This window comes from Chiloscyllium plagiosum, unplaced genomic scaffold (genome assembly GCF_037043375.1).
Source record: "Chiloscyllium plagiosum isolate Xiang-an unplaced genomic scaffold, Cpla_swu_hap1 HiC_scaffold_4, whole genome shotgun sequence".
Lineage (NCBI taxonomy): Eukaryota > Metazoa > Chordata > Chondrichthyes > Orectolobiformes > Hemiscylliidae > Chiloscyllium > Chiloscyllium plagiosum.
The window spans coordinates 130,127,775-130,144,231 of NW_028270142.1; the positions used below are offsets into that span (position 1 = coordinate 130,127,775).

Genomic DNA, 16,457 nt, shown 5'->3' on the forward strand with positions numbered 1-16,457 from the left:
AAAGTTCATATTTAATTTTTTCATATTAGCTTGACATCTGGTACTGTTTGTAACGCAAATGCCAAAGGTCACATGATTTGCAGCAGCCATTTTTAATAGCTTGCTCGTGATCAGTTTTTAAACTTGTTGACTGAAAGGTCATCACCCAATATCTTTGTACTTGGCATGACACTACCAAAAAGTGTCACTTTGTAGTTCTCTGCATTAAATTTATTTTGCCATGTATCTGCTCATTTCACCAGTTTTTTTCGACATCCTCTTGAAGTCTGTGACTGTTCTGATTGCTTGACACATCCCCAAGTTGCATATCATCTATAAATATTGTATTTTACCCTTCAAATCCAGGTGTAGACCATGAATTATATCTCAAAAAGAATAGCTGTCTCAGTACCAATCTCTAGGGACAGCACTGTATATATCCCTCTCATCTGAAAACAAATAATTCATTCAATATTATTCTCTGTTCCTGCCCCTCGGCCAATTTTCTAACCTTCCTACCACTGGTGGAGTGTAGTTTTCCAGACTGGAGGCCTGTGACCAGTGGAGTGCCACAAGGATCAGTGCTGGGCCCTCTACTTTTTGTCATTTACATAAATGATTTGATTGCGAGCATAAGAAGTACAGTTAGTAAGTTTGCAGATGACATCAAAATTGGAGGTGTAGTGGACAGCGAAGAGGGTTACCTCAGATTACAACAGGATCTGGACCAGATGGGCCAATGGGCTGAGAAGTGGTAGATGGAGTTTAATTCAGATAAATGCGAGGTATTGCATTTTGGGAAAGCAAATCTTAGCAGGACTTATACACTTAATGGCAAGGTCCTAGGGAGTGTTGCTGAACAAAGAGACCTTGAAAGTGGAGTCGCAGGTAGGTAGGATAGTGAAGAAGGCGTTTGGTATGCTTTTCTCTATTGGTCAGGGTATTGAGTACAGGAGTTGGGAGGTCATGTTGCAGCTGTACAGGACATTAGTTAGGCCACTGTTAGAATATTGCGTGCAATTCTGGCCTCCTTCCTATCGGAAAGATGTTGTGAAACTTGAAAGGGTTCAGAAAAGATTTACAAGGATGTTGCCACGGTTGGAGGATTTGAGCTACAGGGAGAGGCTGAACAGGCTGGGGCTGTTTTCCATGGAATGTCGAAGTCTGGGGGTGAGCTTATAGAGGTTTACAAAATTATGAAGGGCATGGATCAGATAAATAGGCAAAGTCTTTTCCCTGGGGTTGAGGAGTCCAGAACTAGAGGGCGTAGGTTTAGGGTGAGAGGGGAAAGATATAAAAGAGACCTAAGGGGCAACTTTTTCACGCAGAGGGTGGTACATGTATGGAATGAGCTGCCAGAGGATGTGGTGGAGGCTGGTACAATTGCAAAATTTAAGAGGCATTTGGATGGGTATATGAATAGGAAGGGTTTGGAGGGATATGGGCCGGGTGCTGGCAGGTGGGACTAGATTGGGTTGGGATATCTGATTGGCATGGACGGGTTGGACCGAAGGGTCTGTTTTCATGCTGTTCATCTCTATGACTCTATGATCCTTTAATCCCATGAGTTTTCACTTGGCTAACCAGTCTACAGTACGGTACTGCATCGATTAAACTGACTTCTGCAATCGGTCCATATCTAACTGCATCAAAGAAGTGCCAATGCACTGGCTCTCAATAAGTACATCTATTTCCTCCAGGTTAGAAAGCAAGAGAAAGATCATTTCTTAAGGGGAAAGGAAATCTAAAAATGTTTATGTCTAAAATCTATTGAACGTTTCTAAGGAGAAGCAGAGAGTAAATTGACTTTTATCGAGCCTGAGGAATTGGACCATAATTCTCCTGTGATTGTCAGTTGTGAGTTAGTCAGTCAGGGCTATGGTAGTGCCTTCCCTTTGTTAAGGCTTGTGTCTGAACTTGCTCGGTTGCCTGCAATGCTATTAAGTGTCTCATGGATGCTAAGGTCATAAAAGTATACTCTTTAGGTTGAGCTGCCAGTCACAATGAGTGGATGTTACATACCATTACATGCCATTAGGGACATGAAGCTGCTGTGTCTCTGTCATGAGGATAGAGAAAAACTGTTATTCTTTCTTTGACTTTTTTTTATGTCTACCCATTAGTGCCTGGTGCAATCCCCATAGACTCAGTTCAAGGAAGCACCTTCGAGGAGAAGATATATCTACAGTGGAAGGAGCCAATAGAAACATTTGGTATTATCACACTTTACGAGGTAAAGATATATTTTTTGTGGTTGTGCAATTTTAAAATTTACTATACTAACTTTTGCACAAAAACATTATGCAGAGATGTATTTTTTTTTATTTTCCTGTCTACAACCGTAACAACGTATTTGAGGTTGGCTATTATGAAACACAGTTGAGAGTGTGGTGTTGGAAAAACACAGCAGGTCAGGCAGCATCCGAAGAGCATGACGTTTTGAGCATCAGCCCTTCATCTCCTGCTCCTCGGATGCTGCCTGACCTGCTGTGCTTTTCCAGCACCAAACTCTTGATTCTGATCTCCAGCATCTGCAGTCCTCTCCTGTTATGAAACACTGTAAATATACGAATATATTCTTTCAATTCTGTACCTGATTTTGTGTATTTGTGCACATTGCGGAGGATATCCTTCCTAAATTAATAAGCTAACGATTTTTATTCTCAAGTTTTAGCCTTTCTTTCTTTAAAAGATGCCAATGCTTGTTGTTATTTACATGGATACTTATGGCTTTGCAATGAGTGACATCTAGAAGATGTGGGAACCTCCTTCATGTGGGAACCTCTTCAGGCTCGAAGGGCTGAATGGCCTACTCCTGCACCTAATGTCTATTGTCTATTGTCTATGTGGAGGATTAGATATTCAGTGTTGCCAAATGTTTATCTAAAGGTACTTTGTGTGCTACAGCAGGACCCAAACCAAGGCCTGGCTTTAAGTCCCAGCACCTCCAGGGGTCTGCCATAACATGTCAGCACAGGTTGGGTAAAAAAATCTATACACCCTGACATCCACACACATATTTTCCAACAGGGGGCCTTTGACTAATGATACAGTTACACAGGCTGACTTTTTATTCCCAAAGCTATCTGAACGTATTGTAAATTCAAAGGAACTCTGTGCTCATCATTGTTGTTGTCATGTAGGAAAGAAAATTGAGGAGGAAATGAAACAGGACTAATTTCCATTTGACTGCCAGCTATAAGCAATGTCATGCATTTCTGATTAACTATCTGGATTAGTGGTGCTGGAAGAGCACAGCAATTCAGGCAGCATCCGAGGAGCAGTAAAATCGATGTTTCAGGCAAAAGCCCTTCATCAGGAATAAAGGCAGAGAGCCTGAAGCGTGGAGAGATAAGCTAGAGGACGGTGGGGGTGGGGAGAAAGTAGCATAGAGTACAATAGGTGAGTGGGGGAGGGGATGAAGGTGATAGGTCAGGGAGGAGAGGGTGGAGTGGATAGGTGGAAAAGAAGATAGGCAGGTAGGACAAGTCTGGACAAGTCATGGGGACAGTGCTGAGCTGGAAGTTTGGAACTAGGGTGAGGTGGGGGAAGGGGAAATGAGAAAACTGTTGAAGTCCACATTGATGCCCTGGGGTTGAAGTGTTCCGAGGCGGAAGATGAGGCGTTCTTCCTCCAGGCGTCGGGTGGTGAGGGAGCGGCAGTGAAGGAGGCCCAGGACCTCCATGTCCTCGGCAGAGTGGGAGGGGGAGTTGAAATGTTGGGCCACGGGGCGGTGTGGTTGATTTGTGCGGGTGTCCCAGAGATGTTCCCTAAAGCGCTCTGCTAGGAGGCGTCCAGTCTCCCCAATGTAGAGGAGACCGCATCGGGAGCAACGGATACAATAAATGATATTAGTGGATGTGCAGGTAAAACCTTGATGGATGTGGAAGGCTCCTTTAGGGCCTTGGATAGAGGTGAGGGAGGAGGTGGGGGCGCAGGTTTTACAGTTCCTGCGGTGGCAGGGGAAGGTGCCAGGATGGAAGGGTGGGTTGTAGGGGGGTCGTGGACCTGACCAGGTAGTCACGGAGGGAACGGTCTTTGCGGAAGGTGGAAAGGGGTGGGGAAGGAAATATATCCCTGGTGGTGGGGTCTGTTTGGAGGTGGCGGAAATGTCGGTGGATGATTTGGTTTATGCGGAGGTTGGTAGGGTGGAAGGTGAGCACCAGGGGCGTTCTGTCCTTGTTACGGTTGGAGGGATGGGGCCTGAGGGCGGAGGTACGGGATGTGGACGAGATGCGTTGGAGGGCATCTTTAATCACGTGGAAAGGGAAATTGCGGTCCTCCTGGGAGCCGATACGGCAGAGGCGGAGGAATTGGGAATATGGGATGGCATTTTTGCAAGAGGTAGGGTGGGAAGAGGTGTAATCCAGGTAGCTGTGGGAGTCGGTGGGTTTGTAAAAAATGTCAGTGTCAAGTCGGTCGTCATTAATGGAGATGGAGAGGTCCAGGAAGGGGAGGGAGGTGTCAGAGATGGTCCAGGTAAATTTAAGGTCAGGGTGGAATGTGTTGGTGAAGTTGATGAATTGCTCAACCTCCTCGCGGGAGCATGAGGTGGTGCCAATGCAGTCATCAATGTAATGGAGGAAGAGGTGGGGAGTGGTGCCGGTGTAATTACGGAAGATCGACTGTTCTACGTAGCCATCAAAGAGACAGGCATAGCTGGGGCCCATACGTGTGCCCATGGCTACACCTTTGGTCTGGAGGAAGTGGGAGGATTCGAAGGAGAAATTGTTAAGGGTGAGGACCAGTTGGGCCAAACGAATGAGACTGTCGGTGGAAGGGTACTGTTGGGGACATCGGGAGAGGAAAAAGCGGAGGGCTTGGAGTCCCTGGTCATGGTGGTTGGAGGTGTAGAGGGATTGGATATCCATGGTGAAGATGGGGCGTTCGGGGCCGGGGAAACGGAAGTCTTGGAGGAGGTGGAGGGCGTATGTGGGGACTTCCTGGACTAGGGGGGATAGGACAGTGTCGAGGTAGGTAGAGATGAGTTCAGTGGTGCAGGAGCATGTTGAGACAATGGGTCGGCCAGGGTGGTCAGGCTTGTGGATCTTGGGAAGGAGGTAGAACCGTGCAGTGCGGGGTTCCCGGACTATGAGGTTGGAAGCTGTGGGTGGGAGATCTCCTGAGTTGATGAGATTCTGTATGGGCTGGGAGATAATGGTTTGGTGATGGGGGCTGGGGTCATGGTTGAGGGGGCAGTGGGAAGAGGTGTCCTCGAGTTGACGTTTGGCTTCAGCGGTGTAGAGGTCAGTGCGCCAGACTACCACTGCCCCCCCTTTATCTGCTGATTTGATGGTGAGGTTGGGATTGGAGCAGAGGGATTGGAGGGCTGCGCGTTGTGCAAAGACCGTTCCCTCTGTGACTACCTGGTCAGGTCCACACCCCCCTACAACCCGCCCTCCCATCCTGGCACCTTCCCTTGCCACCGCAGGAACCGCAAAACCTGCGCCCACACCTCCTCCCTCACCTCCATCCAAGGCCCTAAAGGAGCCTTCCACATCCATCAAAGCTTTATCTGCACATCCACTAATATCATTTATTGTATCTGTTGCTCCCGATGCGGTCTCCTCTACTGGACGCCTCCTAGCAGGCGCTTTAGGGAACATCTCTGGGACATCCGCACCAATCAACCACACCGATCTGTGGCCCAACATTTCAACTCCCCCTCCCACTCTGCCGAGGACATGGAGGTCCTGGGCCTCCTTCACCGCCGCTCCCTCACCACCAGATGCCTGGAGGAAGAACGCCTCATCTTCCGCCTCGGAACACTTCAACCCCAGGGCATCAATGTGGACTTCAACAGTTTCCTCATTTCCCCTTCCCCCACCTCACCTTAGTTCCAAACTTCCAGCTCAGCACTGTCCTCATGACTGTCCTACCTGCCTATCTTCTTTTCCATCTATCCACTCCAACCTCCCCCCGCCCCCGACCTATCACCTTCATTCCCTCCCCCACTCACCTATTGTACTCTATGCTACTTTCTCCCCACCCCCACCCCCACCCTCCTCTAGCTTATCTCTCCATACTTCAGGCTCTCTGCCTTTATTCCTGATGAAGGGCTTTTGCCCGAAACGTCGATTTTACTGCTCCTCGGATGCTGCCTGAACTGCTGTGCTCTTCCAGCACCACTAATCCAGATATCTGGTTTGCAGCATCTGCAGTCATTGTTTTTTACCCATTTCTGATTAATTGGCTGTGTGTTTAGTAGCACAGTCAGCATGTAGCGGTACAGATATTAGGGGCTTTCTGGTCACTTGTTTCAGTCTTAGTTACCCTCCCACTAATCTCGAAAGAATGAAGGTCCCTAATATTAAATTGAGGGCATCTGTGTACTTGTATATGGTTGCTCTGATATTCCAGAGAGCTACGATGCTTAATTGTGGAGTATATTCAAATCAGTGGGTTAATGGAGCTGGTAAGAGGCACAGAAAATATGATATGAGCTATTATGAAAGTAAAAACCAACACACTTAGCAATTAGAGTCTTTAGAGAAGCAGAATCTATAGCTTATATCCCTGATTGAGGATCAGCAGGGAAACAGCTGTTTCAGACCTCCAGGAATAGAGTTTTCTTTGTAGGGAAGGGGAAAATCTTTAAAATAATGGCACAAACTACCAGGTTGGCAAGGACACAAGTAAAGAAGGAGCACTTGTTATTCACAGTGAGCATTGCTGCTATCACAAATGGGCACCAGGAGGCATGGCTACGATAGCAGAGGCAAGGGTCATAGGTTTAATTAGAAGCCAGGCCGCAGCATCAGGAATCACAGAGCTGTGAGAAGGTGACAAAAGGGCAATTTAAAAGATTTCGAGGATGGAGGCTGACAGAAGAAGATAGTTGGAAGAACGTTAAGTCTGTGATACAATCGGGGGATCTGTAATTTAAACTGTAGGTTTGGTGGGAAGATTTATTAAGGCCATAGCCACAGAAGTTTATTTGACGGGGGCATGCAATGGGTACTAGAAAATGAAAGCCAGCAAGTGCTGATTTGTCCACGAATAATTGAGAATCTTCCATCTAGGTTACAGAAGGCAGGGAAATCTCCATTTTAACCAGCGAGGGTGAGAAATCATCACTTTGATCAGAAAAACCCACACAGAGCACAGGGATATAGATTGCTGTGTCACAGATTTAAAGATTAATTCAGTATTTAAAATAGAAAGTTTAGTGCCCTTATTAGAAGCAAATAATACGTTATTATAATACTGATTTAAAGCATGTAACAGGTTAATATGATAGCATTTCTGTACTGCACAAGGGTAAAACCCTGAACACAGCGAAGCAACATTGATCTTATACATGAATAAAAGCTTAAAGTTCATCAGAGTATAAACAACATTGTGATGTTGCAGTTTTATAGGAAAAAAAGAATAAGTAAACACATTAAAAAAGAAAAACAAGAGGAAGAATACTGCAATAAAGATTGAATGTCTAAGATGGACAAAACAGAACACAACATTGGACATTTAAGGAGAAAACAAATCAGTTCTAAACATGTAGAATTGTATCAAAATTAAATATTAAACCTCAAACTGAACAAGTTTAGGATGTACTTGCTGAAAGTTGCAATTAAATTTTTGAAAATCACAATTCTGAGTGAAACATTGTTTCAAATGGGAATCAATGTTTAAAATGGAGTTAGGTTCTGCAGTAAATCCCATGTAAGGATTTTAAAAACTATACTAATACAAGCTCTAGAGCAACATTCAGTCCTTCATCTGTCAAAGAAGAATCATGTCTTTCAGTGATAATGTGACAATGTTAAGTAACCAGCTATTCTCCTCCCATGATTGAGCATGTGAAACCATCCAGTTCACCAGGAAGACATCAGCAGAGGGTGAATAAAGAAATCCAATCTGAACAACAAATTGAAGTTAAGAGCATTTACTCTTTAATATACACAGCAGATGCAGTATAATGTAGATAAATGTGAGGTTATCCACTTTGATAGTATGTTATTATGATGTGAATGGTGATAGATTGGGAACAGGGGAGATGCAATGAGACCTAGCTTTCCTTGTACACCATTCACTGAAAGTAAGCATGCAGGTGTAAATGGCAGTGAAGATGGTAAATGGCATATTGACCTTCATAGGGAAAGGATTCAGGTACAGGAGTAGGGATGTCTTACTGCAATTATGCAGGGTCTTGGTGAGCATTGTGTTGGTCTCCTTATCTCAGGAAGATGTTATGGTTATTGTGGGAGTACAAAGAATGTTTACCAGACTGATTCTTAGGACGGCAGGACTGAAATATGGGAAAAGACTGGATTGGATCAGTTAGGACTATATTCACTGGAGTTCAGAAAGATTGAAGGGGTAGAATTTCATAGAAACCCTTAAAATCTTAAAATGGTTGGTCAGGGCAGATGCAGGAAGGATGTTCTCAATGACTGGGGAGTCTAGAACCACAGGTGACAATTGAAGGGTAAGGGCTAGGCCTTTTAGGAATGAGATGAGGAGAAATTTCTTCACCCCGAGGGTGGTGAGCTGTGGAATTACCTGCCAGAGGAAACTATCAAGGCCAAAACATGATGACTTTCAAGAAAGATGCAGATATAATTTTTAGGATTAAAGGGATCAAAAGCTTTGGGGGAAAACCATAAACAGGGTACTCATTTGGATGATCAGCAATGATCACATTGAATGGCAGACCAGGCTTGAAGGGTCTACTCCTGTTCCTATTTTCCACAATCCTCCAGTGGAGAAACCATTTATAGACAATCAGAACCAAGGTCAACAAACCTCAATTCACAGACCTATCAACATTACCAATTTGAAGGGAAGATGTTCTGGAGTAATGTTGTAACCTCCAGACTATCCAAATTTCTGATGCTAGAGACTTGTGAGGAGATGAGGAAGTGGTAAATATAAAATCAGTTATATACCTAAACATACAATGTTTACAATAGAATATAAAGCTTGCTGGGTGATGGTGTTTAGGGTAATTACCAGCATTTTCCCATATTGCCAAAACCTCATCTGAACTCTGGATCATTACTCCGGTAACATTACCTCTATACTATTACCTCCCCAAGTAATACTGCTATAAGTGCAATACCTGGAAGGTTTTGCCACTTGGAAATCAAGATGGTGAGCTGTGCAACTCATTACTGCTTTTTGGAAGAAGTAAAGGAAGAATTTGAGCCGAAGCAGTGCTGAGAATCTTCCAATTGAAGGAAATTCTGTGACGGGTTGAACAGCAGACTATAAGTTCCAACAGCAGCAGAAAGTGGCAGAAACCTCCACAGCCTGCAGACAGAAAGCATCCACCCACTTATTCCCTCCCAAATCCGCTCCCCCCCAACCCCTTACATGCTGGGAAGAGACTGAAAAATCAAGAGAGTTTAAAAGAAACAATTCATAGAAGAAAGATCTTGAGTTCACCTGATCAGAGGATCGTGGAAAATAGGAACAGGAGTAGACCCTTCAAGCCTGGTCTGCCATTCAATGTGATCATGGCTGATCATCCAAATGAGTACCCTGTTTATGGTTTTCCCCCAAAGCTTTTGATCCCTTTAATCCTAAAAATTATATCTGCATCTTTCTTGAAAGTCATCATGTTTTGGCCTTGATAGTTTCCTCTGGCAGGTAATTCCACAGCTCACCACCCTCGGGGTGAAGAAATTTATAGATAACAGTATATCATCCTTGCAAAAATTAAAGGGATTGTGAGAAAGGTGATTTTCTATCCAGTGATTTGGACTTTTGATCTTTGCAATTTAGTCTATTTTTTCTGTCAGATTTTTCCACCCATGGTGTGTGTGTTAAGTCATTTATCTTTTGTTTTCTAATCCTTTCTTTTCGCTGATCTTGTTTAACTTAACTGTGATACAAGAAATAGGGTTTTTTTTCGCCGCTATTGAAAAAATCTGTGGTATGAGTTGCTGTTACCCGGAGTAGCAGTCAGTCAGGCAAATTGGCCATTTTGATGGTCTGTTTGGGGTATTATGCATTTTTTGTGATGGTTTGTGGAACAGTGAGTGTGATTATCCTTCTTGAATAAGTCATTGCATATTATACATAAAGCTTTGAGTAACTACTTATCATCTGTGACTCTAGATGAAGAGAATTGGCATGGAGAGTTAGGAGTGAGGTTCGTGTGTGCACCAGAATCAAATCCAGTTCTGTCCTTAAGAGAAAAGCCCAAGCTAATTGTTCTTTCCTCTTCATATTCAAGACGTATTGAGGTCAATGGATAGGTCAGAATGACGTCTTTAACCATCAATAACTAACCAGGCACACACAGGTTATCAAACATTTCTTCTCTCTATAGTTTGGCCCCACACAGTTCACGGATTTTATTTTATGCAGTGGACCATATGAGAACACTAAGATATTAGAAAAGATTCAGACCTCAGTACTGTTCTGTAAATGTTTTAGAAATATCAAAATATCACAGTGGCATTCAGCAACTTGAAATTGTGCTATTTTACTCTTCAATGATTCAGGAAATAGATTCTCAATTCTATCTTGTAGAAAGTGAGTCTGGAAGGTTGTAGGCATTACTGGCTATGCTGACTCATCTAAGTTGATGATGCTAAATATATCCCCATCCAATCTGAGGACCATATTCTTTACCTCAGTCCTAAGGGGCTTTTATATCATGATTCAAACACAACTAGAATTCCTTCACCTCAACCAACCACTGGACTTGTCAGGGATGGTGGGGAGGGTGGCTAGGGTTCAACTATTTAGCAACAACTGAGCTAACTTTCTTGCCATCTTTTTGAAGTTGGATTGCCAGCAGGCAGCTGGTAGCAGCAGGACTGAGAAGAAAAAGCTCCTTATGGAGCCCAGCATGTGTCCCTCAGAGGCACTGATGCGGGTCATGGTGTGCACTTTAAATATACACAACAATTTGGAGTCCTCCCTAAAAGCCTGTGGACCATTGCTGGCTGATAGCTGGCAGGACCCCGAATTCTGCTGCCACTCTTCTTCAGGGGAGCAAACCTTCCCTGCTCCTGATCGCAGTCCTCTGACATTACACTCCTTCCCAGACCAATCACTCTATTTACTGGCTCTCCTTCTTCTTGATTGACCTCCAATTCGAGTTGAAAGGTGTGGCACTGGAAAAGCACAGCAGGTAAGGCAAGGAGCAGTAGAATTGATGTTTTGGGCATAAGCCCTTCATCAGGAATTCCCGATCCCGGTTGACCACTGTCCCCTGTGACACTCCGGTTTTATTACAATTAGAAATTGATTTGGCATTCTTGTCCTTTTCTTGGAGTTATCCCAGTGTTGACAAAATAGGATCATAATCTGGTCAGACAAGAAAAGTATACTTTCTATCCTTTCACTTATTGTAGAATTATAGAGCCCCTACAGTGTGGAAGCAGGCCATTCGGGCCATCGAGTCCACACAGCACCTCCAAAGCAGACCCACCCCATTGCTATAACCCTGCATTTCCCATTGTGCTGTGCCAGCTGAATGTAATTGAGTTGGTAATAGGCTTGGTGCACCTGGTGTCACAAGCCGAAAAAATGGGGCTTTGGAGAAAACATAGCAGGTCAGGCAGCGTACAAGGAGCAGGGGGGTTGACGTTTCGAGCATAAGCCCTTCATCAGAAAAGCCAAAAAGCTGCTAACATTTATTATTTAGACTCACACATGATGGATTCTGGATAAGGTAGAGGTTGGTGGGGCTCCAGCCAAATACAAGTCAGTGTTAACATCAGAGAGAGGATGGAAATTAATCTGTAATTCTATTCCTCAAGTTCTGCTTTTTAGCAACGCGGTGCTGAATTTTACGCTTACCTTGGAATTGGGCTTGCAGGCAGGAGATGGGGCATATTACCAGGGCTTCTTTTAGTGACTCTCACATGATTTTACACAAGATAGAGGTCACCTACCTGCCCGTGAGCCAAATGAGGCAATCAATGCCCATTCCATCTACTTCCCATCACAATTATCCGATGGTGGGTGGAGGCTGGCTCCAAGAGTGAAACCAAGCAGCATTCATTGCTCAAAGACAATTATAGGCAAGGGGTAACTCCTTTATGGGCCACATAACACCACCCCTTGCCATCCTTTTCTTCTCCTCCATGAACCTGCTGACCCTGGGAAGGTGATGGTCTCATGGTATCGTTGCAAGACTATTAATCCAGAAACTCAGGCAATGTCGTGGGAACCAGGTTCAAATCTGGGGGCTCATGCCAAAATCACTGAGAGCTGTCTCACAAACGAGTCAAACAACAACTGATATAGATGTTCATGTGGAATCGCACTTTATGGATAACATCATAGACCATCACCATTGCTGGGTGTGCCCAGTCCCACCAGCAGAGATGGAGGCAGTGTTATAAAGTTGGGAGGGAGTTGCCCTGGGAGTCCTTAATATTGACTCTAGACACCATGATGTCCCAATGCTTCAGGTTAAACCTGGACAAGGAAACTTCCAGCTAATTTCCACATACCATCCTACTTGAATCATACCCCTTCATGTGGATCAACACTTGGAAGAAACACTGAGGGTGGTAAGAACATAAAATATGTGTGGATGGGGGATTTTAAAGTCCACTACCAAGAGTGACTTAGCAACAGCATTACTGCTCGAGCTGTTTGGGTCCTGAAGGACATAACTGCTAGACTGGATCTGCGGCAGGTGGTGGGGGAACCAACATAATAGAAAAACATATTTGATCTCATCTTTACCAATCTGCCATCTACAGAGGCATCTGTCCATGACATTTCTGTTGTAAGTGACCACCTTACAATCCTTGTGGGGAATTTCACCGACACATTGATGCATCGTGTTGTGTGGTACTGTAACCATGCTAAGTGGGACAGACTTTGAACAGATCTAGCAACTCAAGACTGTGGATCAATTAGATACTGTGGGCCATCAACAGCAGCAGAATTGTACTCTAGCACAATCTGTAACCTCATGGCCCAGCAAATTCCCCACTCAACCGTCACCATCAAGCCAAGGAATCAACCCTAGTTCAATGGAGAGTGCAGGACAGCATGCCAGGAGCAGCACCAGGCATACCTGAAGATGAGATATCAACCAAGTGAAGCCACTCAGAAACAGGATTACTTGCATATCAAATAGCATCAACAGCAAGTGATAGATAGCGCTAAGAAATCCCACAACCAACGGATCGGCAGGCCTGCCACATCCAGCCATGAAAAGTAGTGGGCAATCAAACAACTCGCTGGAGGAGACAGGTTCACAAATATCCCCATCCTCAGTGATCGGAGAGCATGCACCTCAATACAAAATCCAAGGCTGAAACATTCACAGCAACCTTCAGCCAGAAGGGCAAGTGAATGATCCATCTTGGGTTTCTTCCAGTGGTCCCCAGCATTACAGATATCAGTCTTCAGCCAATTCAATTCACTCGATGTGATATCAAGAAATGATTGGTGGCACTTGATAATGCAAAGGCTATGGGCCCTCCCAGCAATAGTACTAAAGACTTGTGCTCCAGAACCTTCTGCTCCCCTAGCCAAGCTCTTCCAGTACAGTTACAACATTGGCATCTACCCAACAATGTGGAAAATTGCCCAAGTATGCACCAAAAAAGCAGAACAAGTCCAACCTGTCAATTACTGCCCCATCAGTCTATTCTCAGTGAAGTGATGGAAAGTGCCATCAATAATGCTAACAAGTAGCACCTGCTCAGTAATAACCTACTCGGTGATGCTCAGTTTGGGTTCCACCAGGACCACTCAGCTCCTGACCTCACTACAGCCTTGGTTTGAACTTGGACAAAAGAGCTGAATTCCAGAACTGAGGTAAGACTGCCAGCCCTTGACATCAAGGCCAACCAAGTGCCCCAGCAGAACTGGAGACCCTGGATTCAAGTGGAAAAATCTCCCCAGATTGGAGTCAATATCCAGATTTACGCTGAAATGTTTAGCCAGGCAATTACACCTATTATAACAGACAGTTTAAACACCAACCCTAGACATTTGATGACGTTAACTATCACGGGATCTCCCACTCTCAACAGAAACTGAATTGGACTCACTATACAAATATTTTGGCTATGAGAGCAGGCCAGAGGCTAGGAATACTGCAGCATTTAACTCACCTCCTGACTCCTCAAAGCTTATCCACTATCGACAAGGCAGAAATCAAAAGTACGATGGAATACTCCCTACTTTTCTGGATGAGTTCAGCTCCAACAATAATCAAACAGATGAACACCATCCAGGACCAAGCAGGCTATTTGATTGGCCTCACATCCAACAGCATTTACTCGCTCTACCAACAACACTCAGTAGCAGCAGTGTGTACCATCTTCATAAGTTCACCAAGGCTGCATAAACAGCAGTTCCACACCTACACCACTACCATCTAGAAGGACAAAGGGCAGCAGACACACGGGAGCATCACCACCTCCAGGTTCCTCTCCAAGTCACTCACCATCCTGACTTGGAAAATGTTAAATCTCCACAGATTCCCAAATCAGTCTCCCAACCCTGCAAGGCCCACTTCTACCTCTTAAACTTCACAAACGTGGCTACCCTGGCAGATCTATCATTTCAGCCTGCTCCTGTTGTACTATCCAGACTCTATTCTCCCACTTGTTCAATCTCTTCCCACTCAGATTGCTGATTCTTTTACAACTTTGTGTGAGTTGTGTAATTTCCAGTTTCCAGCTGCCTCCTTTTCCCCCAGGATGTGCAATGTCTCTACACATCCATCCCCCATCAGGGTGGGCTGAAGGCCATCCATCTTTTATTGAAAAGAGCCATAACATTCTCCAACCACCACCCTCCTGAGTGCATTCTCACTTTGAAAATAGAACATAGAACATTACAGCGCAGTGCAGACCCTTCGGCCCTCGATGTTGCGCTGACCTGTCATACCAATCTGAAACCGATTTAACCCACACTATTCCATGTACACCCATATGCTTGTCCAATGATGACTTAAATATACTTAAAGTTGGTGAATCTACTATTGTCGCAGGCAAAGCATTCCATACCCTTACTACTCCCTGAGTAAAGAAACTACCTTTGACATCTGTCCAATATCTATCACCCCTCAATTTAAAGCTACGCTCCCTCGTGCTCACTGTCACCATACTTGGAAAAAGGTTCTCCCTGTCCACCCTATCTAACCCTCTGATTATCTTATATGTCTCTATTAAGTCACCTCTCAACCTTTTCTCTAACGAAAACAGCCTCAAGTCCCTCAGCCTTTCCTCGTAAGACCTTCCCTCCATACCAGGCAACATCCTAGTAAATCTCCTGTGCACCCTTTCCAAAGCTTCCACATCCTTCTTATAATGTGGTGACCAGAACTGTACACAATACTCCAAGTGTGGTCGCACCAGTGTTTTGTACAGCTGCAGCATAACCTTATGTTTCCGGAATTCGATCCCTGTATTAATAAAAGCTAAAGCACTGTATGCCTTCTTAACAATCCTGTCAACCTGGGTGGCAACTTTCAAGGATCTGTGTACATGGACACTGAGACCTCTCTGCTCATCTACACTACCAAGGATCTTACCATTAGCCCAGTACTTTGCATTCCGGTTACTCCGACCAAAGTGTATCACCTCACACTTGTCGGCATTAAACTCCATTTGCCACCTCTCAGCCCAGCTCTGCAGCTTATCTATGTCTCTCTGTAATCTACAACATTCTTCGTCACTATCCACAACTCCACCGACCTTAGTGTCATCTGCAAATTTACTAACTCACCCTTCTACGCCTTCATCCAGGTTGTTTATAAAAATGACAAAAAGCAGTGGACCCAACACCGACCCTTATGGTACACCACTAGTAACTGGACTCCAGGATGAACATTTCCCATCAACCACCACCCTCTGTCTTCTTTCAGCAAGCCAATTACTGATCCAAACTGCTATATCTCCCACAATCCCATTCCTCCGCATTTTGTACAATAGCCTACAATGGGGAACCTTATCGAACGCCTTGCTGAAATCCATATACACCACATCAATCACTTTACTCTCATCTACCTATTTGGTCTCCTTCTCAAAGGACAAATTCTCATCTCAAAGAAAAAATCCTCCATCCTGAAGAAGAGTCATATTGGACATGAAATGTTACCTCTGTTTCTCTCTCCACAGATGCTGCCAGTCCTGCTGAGTTTCTCCAGCATATTCTGCATTTGTTTCAGATTCCTAGCGATCACAAGTATGGCTTTAATTCGTGCGATGTGTGACGTTGGTCACAGTGTCTGAAGTGTGCTTGTGTAATATATTATTTCAACGGGGGCATTGACCCATTTAAAATAAGTGGGTTAACACATCTTGTTTTTATTAGATTACTTACAGTGTGGAAACAGGTCCTTCGGCCCAACAAGTCCACACCGACCCGCCATCCACCCAGACCCATTCCCCTACATTTGCCCCTGCACCTAACACTACTGGCAATTTAGCCTGGCCAAGTCACCTAACCTGCACATTTTTGGGCTGTTGGAGGAAAGCGGAGCACCCGGAGGAAACCCACGCAGACACGGGGAGAATGTGCAAACTCCACACAGTCAGTTGCCT

At 44.6% G+C, this 16,457-nt stretch overlaps 1 protein-coding gene across 7 annotated transcripts in view; it reads left to right on the forward strand.

Annotated features, from left to right (window-relative positions):
• The window catches only part of LOC122548881 (receptor-type tyrosine-protein phosphatase mu), a 903,264-nt gene that overhangs the window by 544,084 nt on the left and 342,723 nt on the right, over positions 1 to 16,457 (forward strand). For all 7 annotated transcript variants that reach the window (XM_087986678.1, XM_087986679.1, XM_087986680.1 and 4 more), the window contains exon 9: positions 2,103 to 2,212. In XM_087986678.1, the coding sequence (XP_087842804.1) occupies positions 2,103 to 2,212 (110 nt within the window). The remainder of the gene's footprint in view (positions 1 to 2,102; positions 2,213 to 16,457) is intronic.